Source organism: Pelophylax lessonae (assembly GCF_965119305.1).
Source record: "Pelophylax lessonae genome assembly, chromosome: 2".
Classification (NCBI taxonomy): domain Eukaryota; kingdom Metazoa; phylum Chordata; class Amphibia; order Anura; family Ranidae; genus Pelophylax; species Pelophylax lessonae.
Window position 1 is genome coordinate 97,849,834 of NC_138769.1, and position 23,526 is coordinate 97,873,359.

The 23,526-nt window shown below is 46.1% G+C and overlaps 1 protein-coding gene across 1 annotated transcript in view; it reads right to left on the reverse strand.

Annotated features, from left to right (window-relative positions):
- The window catches only part of URB1 (URB1 ribosome biogenesis homolog), a 163,688-nt gene that overhangs the window by 76,589 nt on the left and 63,573 nt on the right, over positions 1–23,526 (reverse strand). Inside the window, exons 23-24 of the mRNA XM_082246095.1 lie at positions 22,575–22,776; positions 5,988–6,174 (exon numbers count right to left, since the gene is read on the reverse strand). Coding sequence (XP_082102221.1) covers positions 5,988–6,174; positions 22,575–22,776 — 389 coding nt within the window. The remainder of the gene's footprint in view (positions 1–5,987; positions 6,175–22,574; positions 22,777–23,526) is intronic.

The following is a 23,526-nucleotide window of genomic DNA, read 5'->3' on the forward strand; positions in this document are numbered from 1 at the left end:
ACATTTCGCAGATCTCCTTGATGCTCACAAAAGTAGTCCACGGGGCTGGAAACCAGCGAAGATGTCCCCCTATCCCAATAATGGGTGAGGGCAGACCTTAATGCTGAAAGGGTCTTGTCTGCGGGTCCGGAGAAGCTAGCTCCAGGCTTACCAGACCAAGGTAGCTTGGAACCTTCCGGGGAAGATTTGAAAGATCTATTTCCCTTATTCTCCATCCCAGAAGCACAAAATAATTTTCTATATGTTGCGAAGGAGGGCCATCATCTGCTAGGAGGCTCCTTCCCTTTCCTTGACTGTGGTAGGAAGGTACTCTTACCCCCCGTGATACCCTTAATGATGTCAACCAGGGTAGCCCCAAACAGGCAATCTCCTTGAAAGGTCAGATTAATGAGAGCTTTCTTAGTGGCTTGGTCTGCGGACCAATTCTTAAGCCACAGCATCCGCCTAACCACTACCGCTGAAAACAAAGTTTGGACAGCACAGGAGCTGTATCTAAAGCTGCAAAACAAATAAACTGTGGCCCATGGACCAACTAGTTCGCTAAATCAACATAAGCAGTGGGGACCTGCTCAATGCCCAGGCCCTGGCGCAAAAGCTTGGCCCATTCAGTTAGGGTATGAGACACCAAGGCTAAGGCAAAAATTGGCCACAAGGCCGAACCAGCCATAGTAAACATGCTGCATTCCACAGCCTCCGCTTTCCTGTCAGCTGGGTCCTTAAAGGACGGGGATTCCTCTACTGGCATCATGGTTGCTTTATTCAACCTGAGCAGTCCACTTTTTTCAAAGTGACTCCTCAAAAGGGTAACGTACAGCAAAACGTTTGGGTACCACAAAGGGTAATTTTGGTTGTTCCCATTCCTTACAGGAAAACCTGTAAAAATAAGGCACATAAGGAAACATATTTGAAGTACGAGGTGACTTATGCGTACCAAACGACACAGCCACATCCATGGCTACATCAGCCGCATCCTCCATTTTTAAAGTCTCACGCACTTCAGTGATAAGTGTGTCTACTCGCGCTTTTTCATTCGCTGCTGCAACCATGGAGGAATCATCCTCACTATCGGATGGATCTGGGGGTGTGATATTAAACCCCCCTGGACAGACCACGTCAATGGCGGCATCAGGCTCAGAATCACATGAGACAGACTGAGCAGGGGAAGGCGGGGGACGCTTCCTCCTGGGCCTTTGCCCACACGTCACTTCTACCCAGAAAACTAAGGACTGCAGGACCGTCGTCAATGCAACCATGGGAAGCTGGGGTTCCCAAGGGACCTGCCACCTGCATGAGAGGGTCAGTAGGGGAGATGTGACCCTGAGGCTCCATAAGAAAAGGAAGACCTTGAAGTAAAAAATTATCTTTTGGCACCACTAAAGGATCCCCTCAAGGCTCTGGGTACCTATCAGCAGAGAGAGAGAGAGAGATAAAAGGGACCCCCAAGGACTCACCCTAACGATCGGAAGAGTGCTGAGAATTCGAACTCAGCATCATCATGGACGCCACCCCTGTTCATACATCCCGGGCACAGGAAGAGAAAACTGAGGAGGAAGGAGGAGGAGCTTCGGCATCCCCACATAGTTTTGGTCATCTCCAGCATCTACCAGACTAAGGGAAAATGGCCCCCATGACATCACTGGGCTACACAAACATGGTCGCCAACCAGAGACCAGCCAGACTAAGGGATAATGGCCGCTACCAGCTACAGACGCTGAAGCATGCTGCTAGGATCTTCCCTGCTCCCTCTGCAACGCTGCACCCTCTGCAAGGGGACCCCCTCTGAAGGTAGGACACACATTTAGGGTAGACTCTCTGCGCACTCTGCACCAGTCTCTGCACTGGGACCCCCCTGCACTATACCCACACTGCAAACAGTAGGGGATGGACATAGGGTCTCCTACACTGGGACCCATGCAGACTACCAGGGGCAGGACGCACACTATCCCAGGACTCTTACAGAGTGGGTATGGTGGGGGGGGGACCCCAGGGGTCTCCGCTGCATCATCTGCCCTAGGACCCCCACCAGACTCCAGGTCCAGACGGGGGGAAAGGGAGTGAGGGAAGCCCAGCTCACTGAGGGATTTTTAAGGACGGGAGAAGGGAACCTGCAGGCAGGTCCGACCGCCCCTGGAGGTTACCCACGTCCACGCCAAAAGGGGAGAGGGGGGACTGCACTTACCCTTCCATGTTGCGGGTAATGCTCCAGACAGAATCCTCGCCACCGAAGTAGAGGAGCTGTCGGCCAAGGGACCGCTGCGACTTAGACCCAAGCCCGGTCGTATGCGACCCTGCAAGACATTTAACTCGTGGGCCAGCCTCTGTCCGGGAGCCTAGGTCCTTACTCCTTACTAGACAGATTAAAACTGATTACCTAGAGCAGAGAGGGGGGTTATATACCAAGCTGACGACATACCCATTAAACACTGCAAAAGCCAATGACTGGATAGATGCATTATGTTCCTTTGGATTTGGCACTAATTTTTACAAATGGGTCTCTATTTTTTATAGAGATCCTACTTTCCATCTTTTAGTCAATGGTTTATTTTCGCCATCTGCACAACTTCACTGGAGTACCAGACAGGGGTGCCCTCTGTCTACTTTATTATTAGCAGTAGATATTGAAACCCTAGCACTGAGATTTCGGCAGTCTCCTCTCCTGAAGCGCATTACCATGGGTGAAAGGGCTGATATTATAGGTCTATATGGAAATGACCTTACTCTGTATATGTGGGACACATCCACCTCATTAGGAGCAGCAATGCAAATAATTTATGGATTTGACACCAATTCAGGCCTCAAAATTAATTGGCAGAAGTCGGCATTGATGCCTTTTTCATCTCGGGTCCTGCCCTGTGGTGACACGCCAAGCCCCCTTCGGGTTGTGTCCCGGTTCAAATTATTGGGGATTATTATTACATTATTTCCCTTGGACACTTTAAAGGCAAATTTGGACCCCTTACTCCAGATGATTAAATGTAAACTCAATGTCTGGTCAAGGCTCCCCTTGTTGGTGGCAGGCAGAATTAACCTCATAAAGATGATTCTTTTGCCTAAATGTTTATACGTGACGTCTCATATGCCTATCTCAGTGCCTAAATCATTTTTTAAAACCCTGGATACATTATTTTTTTCTTTTATTTGGGCTAATAACAGACATAAACGCAAACTTCTATATTTAACAATGCCCTAAGGTTGAGGCGGGAATAGCGCTGCCAAATTTATATTATTACTGACTGAGCAGCTGCACCATTTGACCGACTGGCTGGTAGCGGCTATGCTGGCGGTGGTCGAATCATATCTTTCTTATGTACTTAAACATCTGTTGGTGGCACTGGAGGCACCTACAACCGTGCTGGGTAAGTGACATATCCCATTACTGTCCTAAGCCTGCACGGTGTGGAGGGAAGCAAAAAGAATTGCCGATTTTGGAGACATTAATGCAGCTCTTCCGCTCTGGCATTACCAGATGTTCCCCCATTTACGGCTATTTACAGATTACTACTATTGGGAGTGTAGGGGAATACTCACCCTGGGAGATGTATATGATGGAAAGGTTTTGGTCTCTTGATGTATTGCAGAGGATTATGTGAACTTCCCCCAACCGCTTTCTATAGATCTCTCCAGCTTGGCTGTGTGATTCAGACTCAGTTCGGTGCCCATGACACTAGCTTTTCTGATTACCCATTGATAGGTGTGTTATGGTCCCAAGGACCTAGGGGACTTATTTCGACTTTATACTCACATTTATAGTCTATTACAACTAACAAAACCCAATTGGTAGTTCGCATTAAATGGTAACAACTCATCCCTAAATTTGTCCGATGAGGATTGGGAGGAAGCTTGCTCCTCTAATCTCTCTATATCCCTGACTGTGAGTAATAAACAAATTCCTCTATGTATGTTGCATCAATCATTTCTGACCCCAGTTAGACTGCATGCAGTGCATCGCTTGCATACCCCTACATGTACTCTGTGTACTTGTCCGCGGGCGGACTCTGCACAGGTTATGTGGCTGTGTCCTGTCATAGCAGGGTACTGGCAGCGGGTAACGGATGTACTGTCTGCATTCTTATCGGTCCCCATTCCATGCACCCCACTGGGGGGTCTTAGAAGAACAGTGGTTGAGACTTACTCGAACTATGTTAATGGAAACATTATTTTTAGCTTGTAAGGCTGTAGCGCTTAAATTGATCCAAACCACCCCTCCCTCCATACGTATGTGGCTACAATTGGTAAATCAAGTGTTGCCTTATGAAAACCTCATTTTTGAACATAGAGATTGCCCAACTAAATGCAATAAGGTCTGGGATGGGATGAATGGTGTTCCTCTGCTCTTACCATAACTAACACCTGAAAATAAAATCGCTAAGGGTATTGGGTACCATGCCACGAATCTGTTCATGCTCAATTGTCTATACTGTATGTATGTTTATTCCCTTTCTTCTCAGCCTTCATAATTTTCAGTCTTTATATCACTGAGCATGTATATCAGGTCTGTAATGATGTGGAATAATGCATATTTGCTGCTTTGGAATTCTACTTTTGTACTGTGCTGTACCTCATGATTTCCCACACTCATGTTGAGCATTTTATTTACTGTGTCAAGGTTTTATATCTTTTTCAATAAAAAAAGAGTTAAAAAAAAAAAAAAACGAAACAAATTCAACTTAACAAACCTACAGGCCCTATCTTGTTTGTAGCCCTGGGACTGCCTATATAGGGAATTGTTTTTTCCATTTTGGATAGAGTAAGGGAGGGTTATAACCCCTGTAAAATTAATTTTCACCATCTGTGTCCCATTGTGGAGATTCTCCTTCACTTCCTGTCCCATAGCCAAACCGGAAGTGAGCGGAAATCCCTGCAAATTAAAGGAATTACTTGGGGACACTTGGGGACCCGGTCCCTCCCCCCCCCCCCCCCCCCAGCTCACCAGAACTAGTATGTCTGACAACTCAGAATTTTGCCATTTCTTTTACTTTCAATGATAATGATAAATAGGAAAATGGGGGCACAGACAGCAATAAAAACCTGGCAGGGGTTCTAATTTATCTTTACTCAATCTTTTAAACATTAAACATCGCAAATAAGTAGCAAAATTTAACTTTTATTAAAACCAACTCTGTCCCAAAACCAAACACCAAAAAGGACCTCCCTGCAAGGTAAAGTAGTAATGTCAGCCTGTCCTTCTGAAGATCTTTGCTCTTTTCAGGAGTTAAGCTTGCCTGAAAAACCATCTGTATCAGGGATTCCCAAACTACGGCCCTACAGTTGTTGCAGAACTACACTTCCCATCAGGCATTGTAAAACTGACATTTACATACATGACTAGGCATGATGGGAATTGTAGTTCCTGAACAACTGGAGGGCCGCAGTTTGGAAATCCCTGATCTGTATCCAAAACCTCCAGGATTCTTGGATGCCCGGTCCTTCTTTGCAATCTGTGGTTCCACCCGCTGGCCCCTACATCACTACAGGACACAGTATTGATATAGGAGCTGATGGAAGGAACCACAGAGCTCAATGGGGGACCAGGCATCAGACACTCCGGAGTGTTAGTCCCTGTTCACACTGGGGCGACCTGTGAGGCGACCTGGTCGCCTCACAGGTCACCGTAGGTCGCCTTCCATAGGGAAGCTGCGGACCCGTTCTAATAGGAGCGACACAAGTCGCTCCGACTTAGAAAAAGGGTCCGGAGCTTTTTTGGGGCGACCCAGAGCGACCATCATAGACTTCAATGTTATGAAGTCCGTGCCGGCCGCTCCGAGGTCGCCCTGGGAAGTCGGATCGCCCCAGTGTGAACGGGGCCTTAGCGGCTATAAAAATTACCAAAAACTTAGTTGTTTATGAGAACAAAGATTAGGAGTGCAAGCATAACTGGACAGGTTTATTCTTCTTTACAAGCAGGGTTATTTTGTTTAAAAAAAAAAAAAAAATAGGGACAGGGTCACTTTAAGCCATGTATAAGACATTTCTATTTCATACACTACCATGAGATTCTGAAGTCGTGAGAGCATTGCTGTCTCTGCTTCCTGTTCCACTTCCTCACGATCCTTTTTGGTGCCATATGTGGCAGTCAGACACTTCATATTAGCCACCAGGAGAGCCCTCTGCCAAGAGCAGTCCATCGCCCCAGCACGGTCTGCAGCCTGTCGTACACAGTCAGCCAGCGCCCATCTGCAACACATTCATTGAGTACCAGAATTAGGACAGCTTTTAACGCAAAGATTTGAGGAAGGAAATCAGGTCAATAGATATAAATGGCAGGCTGTTTTTTTTTCTATTTTTTTACAAATATCTTCATAGATAAATATGTGTTTAATCTACTATAACGCCATTAGTGGTTTTAAATTTGTACACATTATCCTATTGAAAAGGTCCAGAAATATAAAGCTAGAAAGTAGATATCAGCTCTTCTTTTATCATCCATTGAAAGCTGTCATCATAGGATACGGTAGTTCAAATTAATATTCATTCATCACAAAGAGAACCAGTCAGCAATTGGCATTTTTTAAACTGATATTAATTATATTATTTTAATTAATTTTTACAAAAAATTGTTATGAGGCCAGTCTTGCCTCTTAGACCTTGCTTAAAAGAGAAGCGTGGATTTTCAAAATAATAAACATACATACTCACCAAGGTGGATGCAGCATCTGTCCTCTGCCACCCCTAAGCCCAAGAATGGAGTGATCAAAGACAGCGATCGCTCAGTTTCTGGGTCTGCTCTAAAGCCCCGTACACACGCAACGATTATCGGCCGACCAATCGTCTGACTTTTGTCCAAGTTGTGCTTTGTTGGTTGGAATGTGCCTAGACTGCACACGAATTTTCTCGGCCAACAAAATTCTACTTCAGAAGTGATGTCATGTGTTGGTTTGTTTTCTTTGTGTGTTTTTTCTTCACTGAGCATGCCCAGACTTGCTCAACAGATTTTTCCCTGTCGAAATCTGTACTGACTGCACGAAAATCGGCCGTTATGTTGACGGCCAACAAAAATTTTATAGTCTGCACACCAGATTTTTTTCGGCCGAAAAGTCGGAGTTGATTGTCGGAAGCATCATACCAACAACCTGAAAATCGGCAGATCGGACGTTGGCCGGAAATTCCCTGCCAATTTTCGACGCGTGTGTACGGGCCTTAAGACTGACACAGTCACCAACTCTCTGCTCTGCCTCCCCAGCGCTCACAGAGTAACGGGCTGTGGAGGGGGCGGGAGAGGCTGGCTCAGGCTCTTAGTGGGGCGGGAGAGGCTGGCTCAGGCTCTTAGTGGGGCGGGAGAGGCTGGCTCAGGCTCTTAGTGGGGCGGGAGAGGCTGGCTCAGGCTCTTAGTGGGGCGGGAGAGGCTGGCTCAGGCTCTTAGTGGGGCGGGAGAGGCTGGCTCAGGCTCTTAGTGGGGCGGGAGAGGCTGGCTCAGGCTCTTAGTGGGGCGGGAGAGGCTGGCTCAGGCTCTTAGTGGGGCGGGAGAGGCTGGCTCAGGCTCTTAGTGGGGCGGGAGAGGCTGGCTCAGGCTCTTAGTGGGGCGGGAGAGGCTGGCTCAGGCTCTTAGTGGGGCGGGAGAGGCTGGCTCAGGCTCTTAGTGGGGCGGGAGAGGCTGGCTCAGGCTCTTAGTGGGGCGGGAGAGGCTGGCTCAGGCTCTTAGTGGGGCGGGAGAGGCTGGCTCAGGCTCTTAGTGGGGCGGGAGAGGCTGGCTCAGGCTCTTAGTGGGGCGGGAGAGGCTGGCTCAGGCTCTTAGTGGGGCGGGAGAGGCTGGCTCAGGCTCTTAGTGGGGCGGGAGAGGCTGGCTCAGGCTCTTAGTGGGGCGGGAGAGGCTGGCTCAGGCTCTTAGTGGGGCGGGAGAGGCTGGCTCAGGCTCTTAGTGGGGCGGGAGAGGCTGGCTCAGGCTCTTAGTGGGGCGGGAGAGGCTGGCTCAGGCTCTTAGTGGGGCGGGAGAGGCTGGCTCAGGCTCTTAGTGGGGCGGGAGAGGCTGGCCCAGGCTCTTAGTGGGGCGGGAGAGGCTGGCCCAGGCTCTTAGTGGGGCGGGAGAGGCTGGCTCAGGCTCTCCGTAGCAAACTGAGAGGCTGGGCTCGCTGCTGGTTAGACATCTGGGTGGAACCCGACATTAAAAAGAGTGACGTAAGCCGACAGCGAACTTTAGCCCGCTCTCGGCTGAATCTGGTGCATAGGAGTGCAGAACTAAGGGCTGGGCCTATTTCTCCTTTAATATTTTTATTGGCATCATCTTCCTGTCAGAGCAGAAGTGTCAAGCTGAGTGTCAGCCCATCCTATTTCGCCTGCTTGAGCTCATTGCTGATAACAGACACTCAGAAAACTGTGATAAGAAAAGAGATACATCCAAGGGGTGCTGGGAATGCAATGCTTAATAATAGAGTAGTAAATGTAAAGACAAAAAAAAAAAAAAGACAATTAATCATTTGAAAAGCTCACTTGCTCGGGTTAGAAAGCAAACATTCAAGCAGGGCTATCCTCTAAAGGGGAGTCAAGAATGTCACTCAGAGCCCTAGACCAAAAAAAGGAGCGCCAGACCAAATTCGTAAAATAGGTCCAAAAACAGCTTTAATGAGTTACAAAACAGTTAACGACTTTCGGGAGCAAAACACACTGCATCCCAGTGCCCAGAAATGTTTGGGAAGCTGGGAAACACATGCTGTGTGTTTATAGAGCTGGCAGCCTGTCAAGATTTGCACCTATAGAAAAACACAGCTTAAACCACTTGTCTTCTGGGCACTTTTACCCCCTTCCTGCTTAGGCCAATTTTTAGCTTTCAGCTGTCACACTTTGAATGACAATCCCGCGGTCATGCAACACTGTCACCATATGAAATTTCTACAATTTATTTCACACAAATAGAGCTTTCTTTTGGTGGTTTTTATTTCTTGCTAAGCAAACAAAAATAGACCAAAAATTTTGAAGAAAAAAAAAAAGTTTTCATAGTTATAAAATTTTGCAAACAGGTAATTTTTCTCCTTCACTGATATGCCGTGATAAGGCTGCACTGATAGGTGGCACTGATGGGTGACGCTGTTAAGGAGAAAACGGTGGGCACTGTTGGGACTGCACTGATAATCAGGACACTGATAATAAGTGCCCTGATTATCAGTGGGGATATATCTTTAACACAAGTCAGTTATCAGCTCTCTTTTCCTCATGCTGTCAGCATGAGGAAAGAAAAGTCGATAACTGGCTTGCATGTACATCCGTGATCAGCTGTCATTGGACACAGCTGATAACGTGGTAAAGGGCCGCTGTGATTGGCCCTTTACCCAAATCTGTGATTGGCTGAGTCCGAAGGACTTAGCAATCACACATGTATCCCCCCCCCCCCCCCCCCCCCAGCAAAGTAAGCCTTTCAGCTATAGCGTGGGCAGAAAGCATGTAAAGTACTTTTCCTGTTTGTTCAACATATGTAAGTACTTTAGTGTGCATGATCTGGGCACAGGTTTGCTTTAGAGCTCAAACTGAACGTTAAAGTTTAAATCGACTAAATACGAGAATCTCAAGTGCACCATGGTGTACAAACTCTTACATTTTCTTTGGAAATCACCCGCAGCCGAAGTAGAAAAGCCTGTCCCCTGCTTACAGAGGATGGCTGGGAGGACTGCATTTCTACCTATGCATCTTCCATGATCTCAGCCAAACAACGGTTCATTCAGCTAAAGATCTTGCACAGGGTTTATTACAACCACGTATAACTAGATAAAAGAAAAGAGGGCACACTGGCCTAGTGTATTAGCCAACAAATTTTATTTAAAATAGAATAAAATAGATACTACTAACAAACATAGGTAGCTTAAGTGCTCATCAGACAGCTCAACTTGGTTGCACTCTCCGATCACTCAAGCATAGGAGGGACCCTGGTCCCTCAGAGCTGTCTAGTGAGCACTTAGGCTAACTAGGTTTGTAAGAAGTATCCATTTTATTCTATTCTAAATAAAATTTGTGGGATGATGCACTAGCCCAGTGCGTCCTTTTTTTTTTTTTTTTTTATTTCTACAGTGTTCTGAGGACATCCCCAGTCCTAGAGGGCAGCAAGGCTTCCAAAGAGTTATCCATTTTTGCAACAGCGCTATTGTTCCATCTGGGTTTCTCACTCACGAGCAGGGGATTCTGATGTTGTTTATTACATCCAACGCCTGGCCAATATTTATCCCCATACCGACCCCCTGTGTACAAGGTATGCTGCCTCCACTGGTACTTTTATACATATGGCGTGGGCCTGCCCTGTACTTATCCCCTTTTGGGAGTCAGTGATAAAGGCCCTTAGAGCCGGTTCACACTACGTCGCTCCGATTTAGGGGGCGACCTGTGAAGTCGCGTGCAGCGCGACTTGCACAGACTTCATAAAATGAATGTCTATGCAAGTTGCTCCAGGTCGCCCCGAAGTAGTACAGGACCCTTTTTCTAAGTCGGATCGACTTGTGTCGCTCCTATTAGAACCGGTCCTGTACTACTCAATGGACCGCGACTTTCCAGGCTGACCAAGTCGCCTGACAAGTCGTATTAGTGTGAACCGGCACTTAATCAACTATGTTGTTATTATTATTATTATACAGGATTTATTTAGCGCCAACAATTTGCGCAGCGCTTTACAATAGGAGGGAAAAAATTTATATTGGACCTGCAATGCCATTTCATATTGGGGTACACCTCCATCCCAAATTATATGCATACAATATGAGGGAAGACCATACAATTACAATACAATTAAATACAGGAGGAATCAGAGGGCCCTGCTCGTTAGAGCTTACAACTATGTGATGTGGAATTATGCCCCGACCCGCTTCTCCTACGGTTAGGCCATAGGGAGGATGTGGAGGCGAATCAGTATACTAAGCATTTTCTCACCTATGCGTTGTTTTAATGCGAGAAGCTAAATTTTACAGCATTGGAAGTCTCCTATGCCTCCTACGGCATAGTAGCCTATGGTGGCTACTTGGAGGAAGACTTTTTATTCGGTTCTCCCCCTTTACAAAAAAAATGAGAGCAGAATCTGTCCCAGAAAATATAACAAAGGTATGAGCTACCTGGATAGATGCATTTGGGCAGAATGTCTTGGGTGCAGTTTATTGTCCCCCCCCCCCTTTTCCTTTCTTCCCCTCGCCTATCCCTCCTTCTTTGTTGCCCCCTACATGTCCCTTTCCCTCTTGTCCCTCCTCCCTTGTAGCATCCCCCCCCCCCCCATCTCTTCCTCATCCCAGCTCATACTGAAATGGTGGTATAATGGATTGTTATGGTACTTGCTCTTAATTCCACCTATTAGCGCACGTGAATGCAGATTGTTGCCGCCCTGTTAGTGACCCCCCTTGGTTTGTTATAATTTTGTATGTTGGGATAGATAGTACTGCATGCGAGAATTGTACTGTATTACTCACCACTATACTATCTGCTAATATCTCTTGTACTAATGTGAGCTGTATTTTATTGGGCAAACCTTTAATAAAACCTTTTCTGTTAAAAAAAGAAAAACCTGTCCCCTGCCAGCATACTAAAGAGGTAAAGCTCCCCAATCAGCAGGGAGCATGAGCTTTTCTGATTGGAGAGAGCATGCTCTGACTTGTCCATAAAGACATAGATGAGTGAGTTTGGGGTGAAGGAACTTGACTGTCCTGACCTCAACCCGATAGAACACCTTTGGGATGAATTAGAGTGGAGACTGCGAGCCAGGCCTTCTCTCCAACATCAGTGCCTGACCTCAGAAATGCTCTTCTCGAAGAACAGTCAAACATAGACACACTCATAAACATTGTGGGCAGTCTTCCCAAAAGAGTTGAAGCTGTTATAGCTGCAAAGGGTGGGCCAACTCAATATTGAACCCTATGGACTAAGACTGGGATGCCATTAAAGTTCATGTGCGTGTACAGTAAAGGCGGGTGTCCCAATACTTTCGGTAATATAGTGTATGTGGACAAGTGACTCGCTACCCTTTCTCTAATAGGACATTGGAAGGTACTGTAATATTTTTTGCAGCTCCTTTCATGAAAAAATATGCAACCTGCATGCATTGCACTTTGTTTTACTATTTTATTTATCAAATTGGGTAAAGCACGACCATTTTTCTCCCTCTTTGATATCTACTGAACACCGTGAGCTTTTTATTTTCATGCACACTCGCACACAGGCTTTACACAGCGCGGCCAACAATGTTCCTGGAAGTCTGGGAACAGACGGTGTCCACAGCTGCCACTCCAGCACCGAGCTGACAATACACAGACTCGTCCAAGGAAAGTAAGACTATTACTGATTCGCTATCTGCAACTAGCCTGGAGAATAGAGGCATTGAAGACAACGATAAAAAATGCATTCCAGTGTATAAAGGATCATTTATAAATTTTCAGCAAATGTTTAATGGTTCCCTGCAGCCAAACAAACATTTTGATTAACCTAACCACTTCTTGATCTGAAGGATTTACCCCCTTAATGACCAGGCCATTTTTTGCGACTCGGCACTGTGTTAATTTAACGGACAATTGCGCAGTTGTGCAACACTGTACCTAAAAAAAATTGATGTCCTTTTTTTTCCCTCAAATAGAGCTTTCTTTTGGTGGTATTTGATCACCTGAGCAATTTTTATTTTTTGCTGCGCTATAAACAAAAAAATTGCGACAATTCTGAAAAAAAAAAACAAAAAAAAAAACAATATTTTTCAAATATATAACATTCCCAATAAAAAAAAAAATAAAAATCAAATTTTTTCATCCTAGGCCAATTTGTATTCTGCTACATATTTTTGGTTAAAAAAAAAAAAAAATCGCAGCAAGCGTATTTTGATTGGTTTACGCAAGAGTTATAGCGTCTACAAACTAGGGGAAAGATTTATGTCATTTTTATTTATTTAATTTTTTTTACTAGTAATGACGGCGATCTGTGATTTTTAGCGGGACTGCGACATTGCGACGGACAGATCGGGCTCCTGACATTTTTGACACTTTTCAGAGGAACAGTACTACAGTAATCAGTGCTAAAAATATGCACTGTTACTCTAATAATGACACTGCCAGGGAAGATGTTAACCTAGGGGTGATCAAAGGGTTCATTTTGAGCCTAGAAGTGTGTTTTCTAACTGTGTGGAGAGGGACTTGTGAAATGATGCTAGAGACCTGTGATCCTATATAGAAGGATCACAGGGGCTCTGTGATCATTTCAGAGAGAAAAATGGTCAGCTGTGTTTACAACAGCTGACTGGTGTTCCCTCTCAGCGGGCAGCAATTGCAGGTACCCGGCAGCAATCGATGCTGCCAGTCCCATGCATCGGCATCCCCGCTGTCCAGTGGGGGTGGGCGCGTGCCTCCGGCAGGGCACTCGCCCCCAGGACCGCTCCAGCAATCCAACGTACCCCTACGTCGGTTCTTACAGCCGAGCCAGCCTGCCACAGTAAATCTGTTGTGGGCAGTCGGCAAGTGGTTAAAAAACAACTCAACCAGTAACTTGAACCGTGGTTGACCTACCTAAGTATATGCTTAGAGGGTTTACAGCAGTGGGTGTATACCCTGGTGGGGCACAGATGGTGACACACAACCCTGGGTACTAAACCCACAACAGTAAAATCAGTGTATATATGCAGTACAGCATGCTTGTTATACTCACTGTGGAACCTAAGGGGTTAATCTTCTGCATTGTGAAAAAAGGCTGTTTGATCATCCTGTCTTCTCTGATCCTCTCCTCCTTCCACTGTCCCCAATCCATCTCCTGATAAAACAGAGCTTTGCGGACAAGCTGTAGATTCTCAGTTTATAGTGTATTATTAGAGAGCTTTGTTTTTTTCTTGAGAGACTGCATGTGATCAGCACAGGCCAATCAGCACTGTCCAGACACAGGGTCAGGTGTCCTGAAGCCTCATAGTACAATCAGGGGAGAATGAAAACTCCTCCTACAAGCTTTCACCAGGCATTGATAGAAGTCACAAGACTGCTATATACTGCTGATGAGAAAAGGTATTTAGCAGTTTATATTTACTAAAACAAATTGCATTTCCATGTTCTGTGTACTGTGGGAGATCAGATAGTGAATGCAGGGTGCTGGGTTTAGTAATACTAAAGTTTAGGATAACCTTATAAGAATAGGTACAGCTGCGCAGTCACTATTGGGACTTTGATTCAATATATGGACTTTTATTTTTTCTGCACTTTAATTAGTAATTAAGGGGCTTTTTTCACACTGGAGTTTATTTGTTATGTATTGTTGCTTTGCACATAATACCTTGCACTTAGAAAGGGCAAGCGCGGCTTTCTAGTAAGCCATTTTTGCATGGTGTATGGGTCAGGTTTTTTTTTTTTTTTTTTATTTGTTCATGAAGAATTTTGCGCAAGTGATTTATTTTTCTATTTTTACTATGGTAACAGTGTATTTGCTCTGGTCATGTTGTTGAAAAAAAATGAAAAAAAAAATGTAATAAAGAAAATAAAATAAAAAAAAAAGAAAAAACGAATTTAAAATGTAATATATATATATATATATATATATATATATATATATATATATATATATATATATATATATATATATATACACACACACACACATACACACACACATAGGTACATATACACTCACCCGTTATATTTTGACAATGCCGTATTGCACTGGTGACAGTATGTTTTCTTTTTTTAATTTCTTAATTTTTCAAAAGATAGTGACAAAAAATGCCAACTTCAAAAAACTCACCACGCCTCTTACTAAATACATTAGAAATGTCTACTTTCAAAAAAGGTAATTTGGGGAATATTTTTTCAAAAATTTTAGGTCTTTTTTTTTTTTAGTTTTGCAAAAAAAAAAAAAAAAAACCCAGTAGTGATTAATTTCACTTGAAGAGTGTGTTGCCCAGACAGGGAATTAAGGCAGATCCATGAGGAAAGTCAGGATCACTATGTAAAATTGTTTATATTAACTAAGACATGAAAAAAAAAAACAATGTCTAATGTCAATTTGGATATTTTAAGAGAAGCTTGCAAAGGATAGATTTTAAATTGGTTGCAAAGGCACAAGGATTTTTTTACCTTCATGCATTCTATGTATAAAGGTAAAAAAGAAAAGGTAGTCTTGCTGTCCCACTACTGGTGTGTTTCTTGTTCTTGTTATATTGTATGACCTTTTTATTCTCAATAAAATATATTGAAAACTAAAAAGGTAAAAAAAACCTTCTGTGTGCAGCAACCTCCCCTAAATACTTACCTGAGCTCCCTCTTGATCCAGCAATGTCCACGAGAGCCTTGCCTCTCCGGAGACTAGCACTCCTGATTGGCTTTTGACAGCAGCGGGAGCCACTGGCTTCTGCAGCTGTCAATCACAGCCAATAAGCCAATCAGGAGATGGAGGGGGCAGGGGGCGAGCCTGCAACTGTGAATGAATACACAGAGCCGTGGGTCGGGAGCATGCCTGCTTGGGTGCCCCCATAGCAAGCTGCTTGCTGTAGGGGCACCCGGAAGGAGGAAGAGGCCAGGAGTGCCAGCGTGGCACCCGAGAAGACGAGGATCTGGGCTGCTCTGTGCAAAACTAACTGCATAGATAAGACCTTAGTATCCCTTCAGTTTTTGCATGGAAAGACACTTTAAGGACATTGGAGAGGTGATGCACAGCAGACCAGGATGCTCATGACTGAATTGCTCACTCACAGGGCAGGCTCGGCTGGACAGCCTACAGTAACTAACAGTGAATCTCCATATTTTGAGTTCCATTGTGGAAAGGTGGGGCACATGTGGCATATTTCTGGCAGCGAATCTTGAGGGCTGGGTGCCTGCTGTGAGTCAAAAGAAACTCTCCAAAGCCATGGCAGAAACAGAATAAGTAAAAGAAATGAAAAAGTGAACAGTAAGAAAAAAAAAAAAAAAAAAAATCTTTTCTTAAACAAAAGAAAAAAAAATGGATTTTTGTAAGAACTTACCGTAAAATCCTTTTCTCTTAAGCTCATTGACAGACGTAGTCTTCTTGATTCTCAAGAGCTGGGTTATGTTGTCTCCGCAGGAGTAGGACTAGGCAGAATGACAAAACGTTCTGGCTCCACCTTAGGGGCAGTCCCTGAGGGTATATCCTCCCTCTCTCTGCTACAGGGAATCAGTTCTGTTTAAAGCAGTACAGAGAATTTAACCCAACCCAACTCAATGATAGAGGGGCGGGTACTACGTCTGTCAATGAGCTTAAGAGAAAAGGATTTTACGGTAAGTTCTTACAAAAATCCATTTTTCTCTATCGCTCATTGACAGACGTAGTCTTCTTGATTCTCAAGAGCTGGGACATCCAGAAGCAGTGCCACAAATGAGGGGTGGGATTGACAAAATCAAATCCAATCTAGAAGGCCCAACCGGTGCCAAACTAGAAGTTTTAAAGGCTCATTATAAACAAAGAATGAGGCTAAAGAAAAAATTTTCCAACGGAAAAAAACCCTCGAGGTAGACCACCGGTCTCCTCAAATTGCGGCCTGCAAAACCTTGCGGCCAAATGAGGCATCAGACGATGCCATTACATCAACTTTATAATGTTTAGAGAAGGTATGCACCGACGACCAGGTAGCCGCCTTGCACACCTGGACCACTGACGCCTGATGGCGAAAGGCCCATGACGCACTAAGTGCCAGAGTGGAGTGCGCCTTAACAGGGAACGGGGGCTCCCGACCCTTAATAGAATAAGCCTGCACTACCGTCTGTCTGATCCATCTGGAAATGGTCGCGGCAGATGCAGGCAACCCCTTTTTGGGTCCATCTGGGATCACAAAAAGTGAATCCGTCTTGCGAAACGAGTCTGTCGTTTTCAAGTATACCCTGATCGCCCGGACCACATCCAAGGAGTGCAAAGCAAATTCCCGAGGATGACTGGGCTTAGGACACAGGGAAGGTAATACAATTTCTTCATTCAGATGAAATTCTGAAACCACTTTTGGTAGGAAGGATGGATTCGGACGAAGAACCACCTTATCTCTATGAACCACCAGATATGGTGAACGACAAGATAATGCGGCCAGCTCTGACACCCTGCGTGCAGAAGTAATAGCCACCAAGAAGGCCACCTTCTGGGACAACGTGGGTAGAGGAATCTCCCTAATATCTTCAAAGGGAGGTTTCTGAAGAACCGACAACACTAAATTAAGATCCCAGGGGGGTAACGGCGCGTGCACTGGCGGAGCTAGATGTCGCACCCCCTGGATGAAATTCCGCACCAAGGAATGAGTAGCCAAAGGCTTCTGAAAGAAGATGGCTAATGCTGAGACCTGACCCTTGATAGTACTCAAGGCCAGTTTCTGCTCAACCCCTTGTTGCAGAAAGGCCAATATTCGACTAATCGAATAAGACCGAGGACGGAACCCCAAAGGTTCACACCATGCAATGTAGGACTTCCATGTGCGATGATAAATCTTTCTGGAAGTCGCTTTCCTTGCTTCAACTAGAGTAGGAATAACTGAAGCTGACAAACCTTTGTCCTTCAGCACCTGGGTCTCAATAGCCAGGCCGTTAAAGCCAGCGATCGTAAAGCAGGATGGAAGATCGGTCCCTGAGACAGTAGATCCTCTCTGAGAGGAAGTCTCCATGGGACGTCCGCCACCAGTCTGACCATGTCGGCGTACCAAGCTCGACGAGGCCAGTCCGGAGCTACCAGGATTACTGGGATTCCTTCATCCTCTACCCTGCGAAGAAGTCTTGGCAGTAACGCGAGAGGAGGGAAGGCATATATTAGCTGGTATTGCCCCCACGGGGCGATCAGTGCGTCTGCGGTTTCTGCTAGAGGATCGCGGGAGCGAGCCACGAATCTCTGAACTTTCCTGTTGAATCGTGATGCCAACAGATCCACATCCGGGGTGCCCCACCGTAGGCACAACTGGTGGAAAACGTCTGGATGGAGGGACCATTCCCCCTGATCCAGGGTCTGACGGCTGAGATAATCTGCCTGCCAATTCTCCACCCCCGGAATGAACACCGCAGAGATTGCTGGAACAAATCGTTCCGCCCAGCGAAGAATGCAAGCCACTTCTTTGGCCGCTCGGACACTCTTGGTGCCCCCCTGATGATTGACATAAGCCACGGCCGTGGCATTGTCCGACTGGATCCGAACCGGGCTGCCCTGGAGCTGCTCGGTCCAGTGAATCAGACAAAGTCTGATCGCTCTCAGTTCCAATACATTTATCGGTAACCTGGATTCTTCCAGGGACCAAAGTCCCTGGACAGATAACTGACCAAGAATTCCTCCCCATCCGGATAGACTGGCATCCGTGGTCACTATCGTCCAATATATTGGCAGAAATGACTTTCCCTGGCTGAGCATTGGAGACCGAAGCCACCAAACCAGAGACTCTCTGGTCTGTTTGCTCAATCGTATCTGATTGTCCAGGGATTCCGGATTCCGATTCCATCTGAGAAGAATCTCTTGCTGAAGAATTCGGGTATGGGACTGGGCAAATGGGACTGCTTCGAATGAAGCCACCATCAACCCCAGAACCCTCATGCAAGTCCGAAGGGAAGACCAGCTGTTGGACAGTAACAACTGGACTGCTGATTGAATCTTTCGGAGTTTCCCTACCGGAAGGAAAACTCTTGTCCTGACTGTGTCTAGAATTAGACCCAGATATTCGAGCCTCTGGGTGGGAACCAGAAATGACTTTTGCTGGTTCACCAGCCACCCAAATTCCTGTAAAGAAATCATAGTAATTTCTATGTTTTGTAGCAAGGTCTGAGGAGACTCTGCATGAAGCAGAAGATAGTCTAGGTAACCTAGAATCGATATACCTCTTTGGCGCAGAAGTGCCAACATTGGGGCCAACACCTTTGTGAAGACCCGCGGAGCCGTGGCGAGACCGAAAGGTAACGCCACAAACTGATAGTGGTTCTCCTCTACGGAAAAGCGTAGAAAACGCTGATGTCCTGCGAAAATGGGAATGTGAAGATAGGCGTCCTTGATGTCTATGGACGCTAGGACATCCCCTGGATGCAGGAAGGCTGCTACCGTGCGAATGGACTCCATTCTGAATCTTCTTATGTTGACGAAAGAATTGAGTGCTCTTAAGTCCAGAATTGGACGCACTTTGCCCTCTTTCCTGGGTATTGTAAACAGGTTTGAATAAAACCCTTGAAACCGTTCTGTCCAAGGAACGTGGACTACCACTCCTTGTTGTAGTAGATCTGTGACTGCTCTCCGCAGATCTTCTAAACGATCCGGAGATAGTCGGATATTGGAAGGGAAGAATCGCGCCGGTGGGAGAGATCGAAACTCGATCTTGTACCCTGACTTTATGACTTCGCAAACCCATTTGTCCGGGATTCTGGAAAGCCATGGATCCGGGAACCGGCGAAGACGTCCCCCCACCCCAGTTATGGGTGGGGGCGCACCTTCAGGCTTTGGATGGTTTATCTTCAGGTCTGGAGGGGGCGGGCTTTTGCTTGCCCGACCAACGACCCCTGACGCCTCCTGCAGGAGCTTTGGAGGACTTAGTTTTTTCACCCGCTGGACGAAAAAACCTCTTGTGAGCAGAAAAAGAAGGCCCTCGTCTTTGACGAGTTCCTCTACCTTTAAAATTTTGCGGTAAAAAGGTGCTTTTTCCACCGGTGAGATCCTTAATGATCTCATCTAAGTTGGCTCCAAATAGACGCTCTCCTGAAAAGGGGATATTAGCCAATGCTTTTTTGGAACCTTGGTCGGCTAACCAACCTTTTAGCCACAGTGTACGCCTGAGAACCACTGCTGAGACTGATGCTCGCGCCATTAATGGAGTGGCGTCTAACGCCGCATCACACACAAACTGTAACCCCTGTATCATTTGTTCCAACAAATCTGATACCGCCTGAGGGACTTCTTCTAAGTCCCGGCGTAACCACTTGGTCCATTCAGTTACAGCCTGCGAAACCAGACCAATAGCAATTATTGGTCTGAAAGCTGATCCAATCAAGGAAAACATGGTGCGAGACATAGCTTCTATCTTGCGATCCACTGGATCTTTAAAAGACGGAGCGTCTTCTAAAGGAATAACCGTGGCTTTATTCAATCTAGCAATAGGTGAATCCACCACAGGTGGTTCTGTCCATTTCTTAATAAGGGTTTCCTCAAACGGATAACGCCTGTCAATGCGTTTAGAAATATTAAAAGTGCGTTTTGGCAGACGCCATTCTTCTTCGATTGGATTGCCCAAACATTTGGGCAATGGAAAAACCTTCGCCACTTTGATGCGCTTTTTAGTCCCAAAAGGGATCTCAGTTTCAGCTATTTCTGATGGAATACCCTGTAACCTTAAAGTCTCTTGAACAGATACAATGAGTGCGTTTACCAACGCTTCCTCTCGGGCTATGGCGGATGCCGAAACATCCTCCTCACTGTCTGAAGAGACAGGACCCGAGACACCAATACCAGATGAAGTACCTGCAACTGCAGAAATAGGCTCAGAGTCTGAATCCGAAGTTTCAGATAATAAGGGGTTAGGCGGGGGTCGCTTTCTTGCGCCCTGTCCCTGACAAGCCACTTCCACCCGGGACACAAAAGTTTCCATAATAGCTGACAAAGATTCAATTGTCAATGGGGTGCTGGAGGATCCCGCAGACCCCTCGAGGGGATCCGGAGGAGATACATGAGTGGCAGGGTCCATGTTAATACAGGACACCTTTGCCAGCAAAACAAAAAAACTTTTTCTTTTTTTTTGTGTGTCTCCCCCTAGCGCAATAGCGCCCCTCAGAGTACCTGCTTCTCGATCCCAGAGAGAGAGAGAGGGACCCCCAAGGCTCACCAACCGATGCAGTGCAGTTTCCAACAAACTGCAGTCAGCGTCTGTCTTACACAGACTGGAAGGAGCTGTTTGCTTTTTCCCGGGCAGAAGGCGTGGCTCCGCCCCCTGTGTACGCCTTCCGGCGTTCCCAGCCCTCCACGAGGAAGCTGGGCTCACAAAACATGGCCGCCCCCATAGAAGAGACATAAGACTCCAAAAACATGGCGGCCGGCGTGACCTGAGGACATACATGCATTCGGTCTACGGCAAAATGGCGGCGGACCGCCGATATCGTCTTCCCAGCACATCCACCTGCACTCTGCTAAGAGGTGACATATGGATCTACAGAGATACACTGCACATAAGGTAGGATTATACCTCCTATGTCTGCTGTAATGTTACAGTCTGCTGGGTAGAGTGTTAGCTCTTGAACCAAGTCCACTTCCCACAAACACATGCTGTATTACAAGGGGGACTTGTAAGTATCAGATATATACTGACCATATATGGAGGGGCCCATAATATATACTGCCTCATAATGAGGAAAAAAGGGAACGTCTACTCACCATACCGAACCGACAGGCACCCTCTCTTCACAATACCCTCTCCACCGGGGTGGGGGTTTGTGGACGCCTCGACTCTCTGGTACCTGGCGTCCAAGCGAGCTTTTAACTCGCAAAGTCAGTCCCTTTACTGGGACTCCGTCGCGGCCGACTCAGCGCACTGGTCTGCACGCGCTTTTAGGCAGAAACCGGGGTGACCACTGGATCTCAACATCCAGCCCGTCGCCCGGCCCCGCATACTTACTTGAATATGTCGCGGCCGACCAAGCGCAATGCCATGGTCTGCGCGCGCTCGTAGGCCGGCTGGGGTGACCACAAGTGTCGCCCAGTCCGGCATTTTTGCTTGAAGATCTCACAGGAAAAAACACTGGAGAAAACTACCTAAAAAATGTCTTTTTCTTAAAGAAAAAAAGTCTTGCCAGGACCAAAAGATCCCAGCAAGGAACTTAGGTCCTTACTCCTGACTAGACAGAAAAAAACTGATTCCCTGTAGCAGAGAGAGGGAGGATATATCCTCAGGGACTGCCCCTAGGGTGGAGCCAGAACGTTTTGTCATTCTGCCTAGTCCTACTCCTGCGGAGACAACATAACCCAGCTCTTGAGAATCAAGAAGACTACGTCTGTCAATGAGCGATAGAGAAACTAAGATGTCATCCTTCTTAGGAATCAAGCTAAAGTGGACTTTTACTTCATGTGCACTGGGGGGGAATAGACCACGGGAGGGGAATAGACCACGGGAGGGGTACAGACCACGGGAGGGGTACAGACCACGGGAAGGGTACAGACCACGGGAAGCGTACAGACCACGGGAAGCGTACAGACCACGGGAAGCGTACAGACCACGGGAAGCGTACAGACATTGGGAAGGGTACAGACCACGGGAGGGGTACAGACCACGGGAGGGGTACAGACCACGGGAGGGGTACAGACCACGGGAGGGGTACAGACCACGGGAAGGGTACAGACCACGGGAAGCGTACAGACCACGGGAAGCGTACAGACCACGGGAAGCGTACAGACCACGGGAAGCGTACAGACCACGGGAAGGGTACAGACCACGGGAAGGGTACAGACCACGGGAAGGGTACAGACCATGGGAGGGGTACAGACCACCGAAGGAGAAGCATATCCTTCCGCTTAGTGTTCATCCTCCAAAGAGGGAGGATATAACCCTACTGGTCCGCTGTATTTCCCAATAACCTTTCAGAGAACTGACAGTAGGAAGTGGTGGTACACATGGTGCCGAAATACACATTGTAGAAAAACTGTTTATCGACTGATACTATTTAAAACAGTAAAAGAATATAATAAACAGATGGCAAGCCTTGAGGCGGCACACTTACTTTTCCATGGAGCAGGTCTTTACCAGCGTGTCGGGGAGCTCACTGATCAGTTCTGTTAAATCTTCTGTATTACAATGAGTGACCAACTTGGAGAGCAGCGCAACTTCATCAGAAGTCTGTTCGGAGGTCTCTGTGCTTAACGCCACCTTCACCAGCTTGTTCCAGAAGGCTTCCTTCAGTACCAGAAGAACTGCTGTACTCACTAGAAGAGCAATCATATTAAAACATAACAGTGGTGTCTACATCAATAATTATTTTCCAATTTACCTTCTCAATAGCCAGCATAAAAAGACATTGTGCTAAGACTCAATGTTGTATGCTATAACTTATTCTAAATCCCCCGTTTATACTAGAGATGCACTGAAATTTCATCGGCTGAAACATATCGGGCAAAAATGGTGTTTTTAGCATTTTGCCGATAAAGAAAAAGGTGCCGATAATGGTGCACGCATGTGATTTTGCTGCAATTTTTAGGACGATTTTGCCGCAATTTTACTATGCTTATGTTGTGGTTTTTTTGGGTCATGTGACTCAAAACCGGCATAAAAAAATGTAACACGGGTGCGTTATTGATGCGTTCTTATTGCGGTTTCAATGCATTTTAATGGCGAGGTGCATTTTTTTTTTAACTGACCAAAAATGCAGCAAGCTAGATTTTAAACACCACAATGGAAGCGCAACCAACCAGTGTGAAGACATACAAGAAAATTAAATGGATACATTTTTCTTGAGATTTTCTTGTGCTAAAGGTGGCGACAGAGGCACATTCATTTCAATTCACGACATTAATTAAAAAGTCGAATATAATACAATTACATATAAAAATATATATATTTTTTTAAAACTGTCATTTTCGGTTTCAGTTTAGGCAAAGTGCGTCCTGAATTTTCAGTTTTCGTACCAAAATTTCCATTCGGTACACCTAACTTATACATGAATTTCACTTAGCAGG